Source organism: Setaria italica, chromosome V (assembly GCF_000263155.2).
Source record: "Setaria italica strain Yugu1 chromosome V, Setaria_italica_v2.0, whole genome shotgun sequence".
Lineage (NCBI taxonomy): Eukaryota > Viridiplantae > Streptophyta > Magnoliopsida > Poales > Poaceae > Setaria > Setaria italica.
This window is the reverse complement of record NC_028454.1, coordinates 12,014,778-12,023,843: the sequence shown is the minus strand read 5'-3', so window position 1 is coordinate 12,023,843 and position 9,066 is coordinate 12,014,778. Positions and strand designations below refer to the sequence as shown.

The following is a 9,066-nucleotide window of genomic DNA, read 5'->3' as shown; positions in this document are numbered from 1 at the left end:
AAAGGTGCAAGTCCCTGTTCTCCTCGCTGTTCTGCAGCCCAGCCGCGCGGTTCTCGATGCAAAACCTATTTTTTACCAGCAGTCAAAAAATAAGAATTCCTATGAAAGTGTGTCACCACCCTGCAAATCCATCGGACACAACACAACAGCAGCAAACAAAAGGGTAAAGAAAAGGCCACAGTAGAAGAGAATCCAATGCGATGTGAAATGCTGCTGCTCCTACTACCACAAGCGGTCAAAACAAATTTTACATCGGATCCTTCTCGCGCTCCTCCCCAAGTTCCAATTTCAACCGCATCGATGCCCCTTTTTTGGAACTGTAAATCTCAATCATTTTTGTATTTGCTCGGGAGTGATTAACGAGTACTCCTACTTAACCAATGGCAGTAATGGAGCGGCAGCTGTCCCTGTCAGCACAGCCCCCTCTGGCTTTTTGCACGCATACGCAGCGCAGCAGACCCAGCGCTGAGCGCTGCTCCTCCGCTCCGCTTGCTTGACCGCTTCCCTCCATTTCGAATTTCAAATCCCCACCCAGACACAGCGCCTCCCTATCCCCCACTGCAAAGCCAAAGCACGCGCACGCCGCCCATTTGTCTCGCCTCGCTCTTGTTCTTGCCAAAGGCTGCTGCAGTGTGGGGTGCCGCTCCGCTGCGTGTTCTTGTGTCTGTCGCCCACCACTTCCTTCTTGGGAGAAATCCGCCGCCTGCGGTTGCCGCCGCCGCCGCGGTTCTTGGCGAGAGGAGGAGCAGATGGGAGGGTCCGGGAAGTGGGTCAAGTCGCTGATAGGGCTCAAGAAGCCGGAGAAGGAAGACGGCAAGGTGAGGGGAATGGGTGTTCTTGGTTTCTCGTCGAAAAAAAAAGGATGAAATTTTTATCACCTGTTTTGGGGGGTTTTCTTTTACCGGGATGATTCTTGTCTCCGAAAACGTTTCGTCCTTGCAAAGATTAAAATGTTTTACCCTTGCAAAGATTTTATTTCGATTTAGCTCTCATTCTTCAGTTCACCATGCCTGATGCTCCTGGCCGTTGCAGTTTTTTTCCCCATAAAAAAATGATTTTTCGCTGGGTTAGCATGTAGTTTGTGCAGTGCTTGGTAGATTGTTTGGATAAACTTTTCGGAGTTCTGTTATTTTCCTTTCCAAAGTAGATATAGAACGTCAGGGTTGATCTGTTTTGCCTTCCAGAAATGGCAACGCCTGTTATCTGAGACTGAGCGTACCCCGCCATGGCCACCAAAAGTCTCTTTCATTCCTGCGTACTTGTGTGAATACTCTCAACTAGTACATTGATTTCTTTCCACAAATGTGCCTCCCTGCTTCACAAGTGTACTTTGTACTGTGTTTAGCTCAAACCATATTTATGTTGTCCTGAACAAAAATCATGGTCTCCTGTGTTGTTACACCAAGCTAATATTTTTTCCCGTTATAAGTGTTCACGAAATCTTTTCCCACAATGGTACCGCAAATCTGAGCTTTGGTTCCGTTTTTTTGACTGAATGCTGAGTTCCCCCATTTAGTTCATCGAAGAGATTTTTTCTTCTAAGTTTTGTTGAAACTGCAATTCAGGACAAGCTGCAAATCCCCTCTGTCCATGGAGGATTGCGAGGCAAGGGGCGGAAGTGGAAGCTGTGGCGGAGCTCCTCCGGCGACCACGGCTCCTTGTGGCGCGGCTCGAGAGGCGGCAGCCACCGCTCGGCGGCGTCGGAGGCCTCCGACGACACCTCCTCGGTTGCCGCCCCCGCCGACCCGTTCACCGCCGCCGTCGCCACGGTCGCCCGCGCCCCGGCGAGGGACTTCATGGCCGTCCGGCAAGAGTGGGCCGCCATCCGCATCCAGACCGCGTTCCGCGGATTCCTGGTACTTGCATCTCTGCAAACACCTCTCGAAGACTCAAAAATTCATCTTGTTTCTTGCGAAGAGATCTGGATTTGTGATGGGTTTATTGCCCTTGTGCATCGGTGAAGGCTCGGCGGGCGCTGCGGGCGCTCAAGGGGCTCGTACGGCTCCAGGCGATTGTCCGCGGCCGGCAGGTGAGGAAGCAGGCGGCGGTGACGCTACGGTGCATGCAGGCTCTGGTGCGGGTGCAGGCACGCATCCGGGCGCGCCGCGTGCGCATGTCCACCGAGGGCCAGGCCGTGCAGAAGCTGCTCGAGGCGCGCCGCACCCAGATGGATATCCTCAGGGAAGCCGAGGTCATCATCCTCTCTGCAGCTCAACCCTTTCCCTTACTAGATTAAACCACTGTTTCACTGCTGATTCATGTTGTTCATTTTTCAGGAAGGATGGTGTGACAGTCAGGGGACACTGGAAGAAGTGAGGGTTAAGCTGCAGAAGCGGCAGGAGGGTGCGATCAAGCGCGAGCGAGCTATTGCGTATTCATATTCACAGCAGCTAGATGGCGCTGCGAAATGCAATGTAGGATTCATCAATACTCTTCGCATGATCCTGCAGAAGTGTTTTTGGATTTTGATCTGAACCTTTTTTGTTCTTTTCTGCAGCCTCCAAAGCTTAACTGTAATGGCCGGTTAAACCACTCTGGTATGCTGCTCAAGCATCAGAATTTTGACAAGACCAATGGCAACTGGAGTTGGCTGGAGAGGTGGATGGCAGCACGGCCATGGGAGAATAGATTGATGGAGGAGCACAACCAGACCAACTCCAGCTCACCAGATCTCCGGCCAACCAAAAACTGCGAGGATTCATTCGGAGTTCTTGGGGATTTCTCCGAGCCGAATTCAGTGAAGGTGCGCAAGAACAATGTCAGCAAGCGGGTCTGCGCGAAGCCACCAGGAGCATCACACTCACAGACCCACCATCAACGCTTCAAAGCACAGTCGATCTCATCTTTGAGCACTGAATTACTCAATGATGAGAGTTCCGCATCGTCATCTTCTTGTTTCGCATCGACCCCTATATCATTATCCACATTTGTAACTTCGGAGAAGACCGAGGACACTGTCAGGACAAGACCCAACTACATGAGCATGACAGAGTCAATCAAGGCAAAGCAGAAGGCGTGCAATGCCCAGAGAATGACGACGCTGAAGCAATCGGAGGATAGGAAAGGCATGAGCGCTGAGTTGAAGGCCGTTCAAGTGTAGTAGTGTTCATGGAACTCCATGCAGAGATGAAGCCGGCTCCTACATCTTGCTAGGGTGTTTGTCAGTTGCCTTGCCACATTCTTGAGTGGCGCTGTGCTGCATTGTTGAGTTGTGTGTGTGTTGCTGGTCTGATTGTTCAACGTCAGTCAGATTGCCCCATCTTGGAGCAGTCATTGTCACTTTGTCATTGGTAGAGTCTCTGTAAGATAGTTCTTTGAGTAGAAAACATTGTGGGTTGTTTCCTAAGTGTTGATTGCTGGTGAAAAAAAGGGGGGATAATTTACCATGTCCCTCGGCTTCCCATGATTAATTCTGTGCTATGGTCTTAACTGGAAGCTGAAAACAGTGTGCTGAACAAACACCATTGTGGCCATTTTCCATCTTGCCACTGAATGTGGCCACTCTCAAATGTTAGGTACTAATGTCTGAAACAAAACCCAAGTATTTACCCACAAGGACATCCATTTGAACAAGTAGCCCAAAAAAACTATGGTCTAGGTGAGTAAACTTTATTTGCCCACGGAAACAGGTGATCCTACTTGTGAACTGCTAGCTAGTGGTATGCAAGACCACAGTTTATATCAGTTAACAGTGGTCAAAGGGCACATGCTCATTTGGAGCTTAGTGAGTAATAGGCTCAGCTATTGCCAAGTTCAAGGACACAGCAGCAGATTATTTTAGGTTAAAAATGTGCAATTCTCATGCTTTGAGGAATAACATAAGCCCTGCATATGACAGTTTACCAAGAAAACTGCTGATTGCTCTTAAATGACCAGTACAGATTCTGCCCGGAATCAGACAGGACACAGGGTTGGCCTTGTTTGACTTCCTTGAACTGCTGATGTTTCCACAAACAGACAAGACAAAGTCTAGGTCAAAGAGCATAGTTGCCCCAGATAACAAAGGCCCTAGAGACCTAGTGATCTATGCATCACGTGCAAAAGAAAAATTATACAACTGACTAGACCTACATACAACAAAAATTAAGAACATAATCTTTTCTTCCAACTATGACTAAGTTCAAGATAGTTTCATTCAGCTGACTGCAGGGAAAAGAGATAGAAATTCAGAGAACAAAGAAGTTTTCAGATAGGGAAAAAGGCCTTGCAAATTGACAATTGGACCATGTTTCTATCTGTGTTTTCTATTCTTTCTTGAGATGACAATGCAATGCATCATGCTAGTGGCCAAGATTTGAAACCTTTCTTGAGTATTGGCATGATTGCTTGCAGGTAGGCCCTGGACCTTTTTTTGGCGGGTAGGTAGGCCCTGGACTTGTGAATGCAATGCAATGACAGTCATACTGACAAGGTGAAAAAAAATTACTGATTGGATTCCTCATATCCATACTGAAAGTGCATTGATTATGCTATGCTCCAGGTATCAGAATCTCACCGCAAATTTCAGGACCACTTTATTAGCCTGCTATGGGGTCAGTCAATGAGTGTATCTGCTGGGTCCAGACATACTGCCTGGATTGGAGCAGAGGGTCCAAAAGTTTTATAACCTGTACAACCAAGATCCCTAAACAATCAAGATCTCATGAATTTGCACTGCTCTCAGCACTTAATAGTAGGTCAAATCTCAGTCATTCTGAAAAGCTTTCTTGGATCTACTCTAACCTGAAGCGCTGGAAGTTTTGAAAGGTTGGGTACACGAACACAATACCTGGTGTTCAGAATTTGGTCAGCGTGGATGAAAAGTTTTGCAGAAAAACTTCTACGCTCTGAAGTCTGAAACTCTGCAAACATTGTTGATGCTCCGAGCAGTTACTCCAGCTGCGTCTAGGCAAGTTTTTCAAACCATAGATGAGGTCTCCAAATGTGTTGGCACTTGGCAGGCGATGTTACTCCACTCCACCTTGGTGGGTGTCAGGAGACAGTAAACACACTGGAGGTTGCGGGCTTACAGGCAGCTCAGCGAAGAAGATAATGCCATGGCTGTAGCTCCATGCTGACTGCTGAGCGCCTGTTCGTTCATCATGAGCATGCAACAAACGGGCGTGGGACCAGCAGGAAAACTGAAGCTCTCCTGCAGTTGTGCCATTGATTGAGTGGGGCAGGGCAGTAGGCATGCCTGCATCCGTCTCACTCGGGGGTGTTTGGGAGGAGGGGATAAACTCTAACCCTGTCACATCGGATGTTCGGATATTAATTAGGAGGACTAAACATAAGCTAATTACAAAACTAATTGCAGAACCCCTAGGCTAAATCGCGAGATGAATCTATTAAGTCTAATTAATCCATCATTAGTGAATGGTTATTGTAGCACCAAATTGTCAAATCATGGACTAATTAGGCTTAATAGATTCATCTCGCGATTTAGCCTAGGGGTTGTGTACTTAGTTTTGAAATTAGTTTAGGTTTAATACTCCTAATTAGTGTCAAACATTCGATGTGACGGGGACTAAAATTTAGCCCCCTCCTCCCAAACACCCCCGAAGAGATCATCAGACTTCAGAGGGCGAAATGGCGAAGGGAACAAGAAGATAACTGGGTTGCCAATGCCATCGTAGACGATTAATCGCGTCAGCTCAAGGACACAACGGTGAATCGCTTCAGAGAATTACATGTTTGAAGAGCCTATTTTGGTTTGAAGAGATGACTAGACAAGAAAAAACATGCATGGAAACATTGAACATTGCAACTTCGATGCAGGTTGACTGATATGGTTGAATGGGGTATGGTCATCAAAAGTTGCACATGTTCAAGTTCTAATCACAATTGGAGAGAGCAGAACCAACGTTTGCTCAAAACTTAACCCTACAGCTACAAGGAGCATAGTTTTTCAAAAAAAAAAAAACCTACAAGGAGCATATGCCCCGACTGAACTACAAGAACCCGTCTAGATATAACAATTCAATATTAACATATGGAGATCATGAAATAAAATACGCGCACGCTCTCTCTTCTCTCTTCGATAATCAAAGTTGTTCAAGAGCAGCAATGTGCCCACGTATACATGCATGGGGTGTGAAAAGTAAGGCAAACCCTAGCGTTTTAAACTAAATTCCTAGTAGGGTAGAGCTTTAGCAAGTCATATCATCTCAAGATGACCATCCGAAGGCATCGATGCTATAGACAAAACTTATCTTTCTTCAATTTTTCCATGAAATTGAGTTCCTCGTTGACAAAATCCAAAACTGAGAACGTTGTAGGTCAAACGTCTTTCGGTCCGCCATCTATCGCTCCACCCTCTTTTTTTTTTCCGCGTCGGCCTCCCGTTTTCCCCCTCCACTCCACCCTCACGGTACCCCTCTTTCTCATTCTCTCTTTTTTTTCCCTCGAGCCGCCACCGCCCTCATCCTCCATCGCGGAACCCGTGCCACCACCGTCCCCATCCTCTCCGCGCCCCGATCCAAGCCACCGACACCGCCCGTCCTCCATCACCATACCTGTGCCGCTGTCGTCCCCCATCCTCTCTGCGCCCCGATCCCGAAACCCTAGCTAGCCCAAACCCTCGGCGGCGGCGGCTCCGCCGACTGTACGTGCGCTCTGTTAGATTTTCTCCTCAACTCCGGCGTCACCATGGGCTGCTTCCTCTCCTACTTCCGCGGCCGCCGCGCTCGGGCTGGAGTTCCGGTGTGCTACTGAGTTCAGGACCACTGACGGCGCCATGCGAGCCCGCATTGTCACGACCCTTCTCACCGCCACGGGGGACGCGGCGTGCTTGCCGGGGTGCACCCTTCCCCGGATTACATCATTGTCATCATTGCAGTCCTGCAGCTCTGTCCAGCACCTGCCAAAGGTACCGTCTCCTCCCCTCCTTCCTTTGCATATCCTTCCTTTGCATATTAGTGAATCGATTATTTTAATGTAAGCATGCGATGCAAATGAATGGAACATTAGTGGCATGTGCCATCGGTTATATCAGCCGATGGACTAAGATAAAGCATTGTAACACCACAACCATAAAAGGGGAGCTCTTGTTAACCACATGCTTATCAAATAAGCTAACAGATCTAGCTAATGTCTTGATAAGTGTATTGAACTCAGAAAAGGTAACACGAATGATAGGGCATTGGCATCAATCTACTAACTTAAAAGATCAGAACATAGCAACCGCGATCAACCGATGCTGACTGTACGCAAGCCAGATACATTATCAGATCTTAATTAATGTCTTAATAAGTGTATTGAACTCGGACAAGGTAACACGAATGAGAGGGTATTAACCTGACAACATAAAAGACTATAACACAATCACCTACATAAAAGACTATAACACAATCACCAAGGACCTCTTGCCTACTGCCTACAAGCCTATTAAGGTAATAAAATCTAGTCATGATCGTGTAATTGAACTTAGATAAGGTAACACGGTGAGAGGGTATTAACTTCGACTCATTAATCTAAACAAACAGACTCGCAGCAGCAAGGCCTCGCATGCTCCCCTATCAGCTCAATGACGTCATCATGCTTCCGTGAGATACAGATAAGACTCGACCGAGGCATCGGCTCTCAATGGTAGCGCGTCGATATCAGAGGCCTGGCAGTTAGCAATACAAGAGGTAGGGTAAAGATCTATCGAACCTAGCATATATCGGACCTAGCATATATAAAGTAGTAAAAGCATGCACAGTCTACCAGCCGATACGATATGATAACTGTGAATGTTTAAACAAGGCAAGGGAGCCGATGAAGACAACCTAACCAGATCTAAGCCGTTCGATAACTTGAGCAACGTCAAAAACAAGCAGAATATTGGACAAAGCCTAGAAAGTTCTACTTGCAATTCAAGATAAGTCGATAACTAGCCACACGACAATATCAGGAATAAGATTTAACTTAGAAAGTTCTGATAAAGGTTGTAATGACCGGGCGACGGTACTTACAAGCTCGCCCGAGATCGAAGCTGATGCATCCTTGCACGCTAGGAGGTTGTATTGATTGATTGATGATTCTTTGTTACAAGGCTCATGAGTTTATATTTATATACTGGAGCAAGCTAAAATCCTAGTTGACTACGACATGACTATTACAACTATTTCTAAAAACTACTAAAGATAAATCTCCACACTTTCCCTTATTTGGTGGAGTTGATTTTGCTTCGGACTAGGCCCGCCTAGTCTTCCATCGGTTTCCGGAATCATGGTCAACAGTAGTAAATCTTGGTCAACGCGGCTTCATCAGTTGTTGGTATTTTATACCCGGCAACCTACCAAGGGTATCCCGATGTATTAGATTGGTTGGTGGGGGATCGTCAGATCTGGAACTCGAAGGTAAAAGCGAGGACACAAGATACAGATTTATACAGATTCGGGCTGCCAGAGTAGCGTAATATCTTACGTCCTATTTGGGGTGTTATATATTGCGCCCTGCGCTTGGGTATTATTTGGTGTTGAGGATTTGGTCCTCTATTATGGTTCTATGAGGTCTTGGTCTACCGATCTAGAGACCCTTGCCCTCCTTTATATACTCGAGGGGGCGTGATTACCAGTGGGTTAAAAGGTAGGAGTACTAGTAGGATTACATGGTATGAGTCCTAGTAAGATTACATGGGAATCTTTGTAGTAGTCCATCTTCTTCCTTCCTTGCTGGTAATGGGGATTTATCCCCTTTCTAGTAGGATTACAGAGGAATCCTTGTAGGTTTCATTGATGGATCGTAATATCCTCAAAAAATAATCTTATCATATCCTATAACTCTAATAAGTTGTTGAATTTTATTGTCAAATAGCCATTCCACACAATAAAAAAACATAACATCGGGTACCAAAAGTAGTTGGACACCCAATTGAAAATAATTTCCCATCTCTCCCACCTTAGGGGGTGTTTGGAGGGGGTCTCATGTTCCCCCTCTCCGATGTTTGGAACGAGGTAGGTAGGTTTGAAACAGCATTTCGGATAGACGAGCAACACTGATACTAAAGAACCCAGAAATGTATCAAAACTAAAAGATTTAAGACTCAAGTAAGATAATCAAAGTAACTGACCAGAGGCGTAGGAGTCCGAATGCTGTTGCTGC

At 46.6% G+C, this 9,066-nt stretch overlaps 1 protein-coding gene across 1 annotated transcript; it reads left to right on the top strand.

Annotated features, from left to right (window-relative positions):
• The first annotated feature begins 460 nt into the window (after window positions 1-460).
• On the top strand, window positions 461-3,410 carry LOC101762047 (protein IQ-DOMAIN 1). The gene is made up of 5 exons (XM_004968456.3): window positions 461-818; window positions 1,566-1,856; window positions 1,964-2,191; window positions 2,277-2,414; window positions 2,498-3,410. Exons 1-5 carry the CDS (start codon window positions 750-752, stop codon window positions 3,098-3,100), a joined length of 1,329 nt encoding a protein of 442 aa, XP_004968513.1. The 5' UTR covers window positions 461-749; the 3' UTR covers window positions 3,101-3,410.
• Window positions 3,411-9,066: the final 5,656 nt, after the last annotated feature.

What these genes read in the sequence shown, in the direction of transcription:
- LOC101762047 (XM_004968456.3), top strand. Translation starts at nt 750, where the DNA reads ATGGGAGGGTCCGGGAAGTGGGTCAAGTCGCTGATAGGGCTCAAGAAG. An exon ending in CGGAGAAGGAAGACGGCAAG is followed by an intron (nt 819 to 1,565) that starts GTGAGGGGAATG and finishes ACTGCAATTCAG; the next exon opens with GACAAGCTGCAAATCCCCTC. An exon ending in ATGGCGCTGCGAAATGCAAT is followed by an intron (nt 2,415 to 2,497) that starts GTAGGATTCATC and finishes TCTTTTCTGCAG; the next exon opens with CCTCCAAAGCTTAACTGTAA.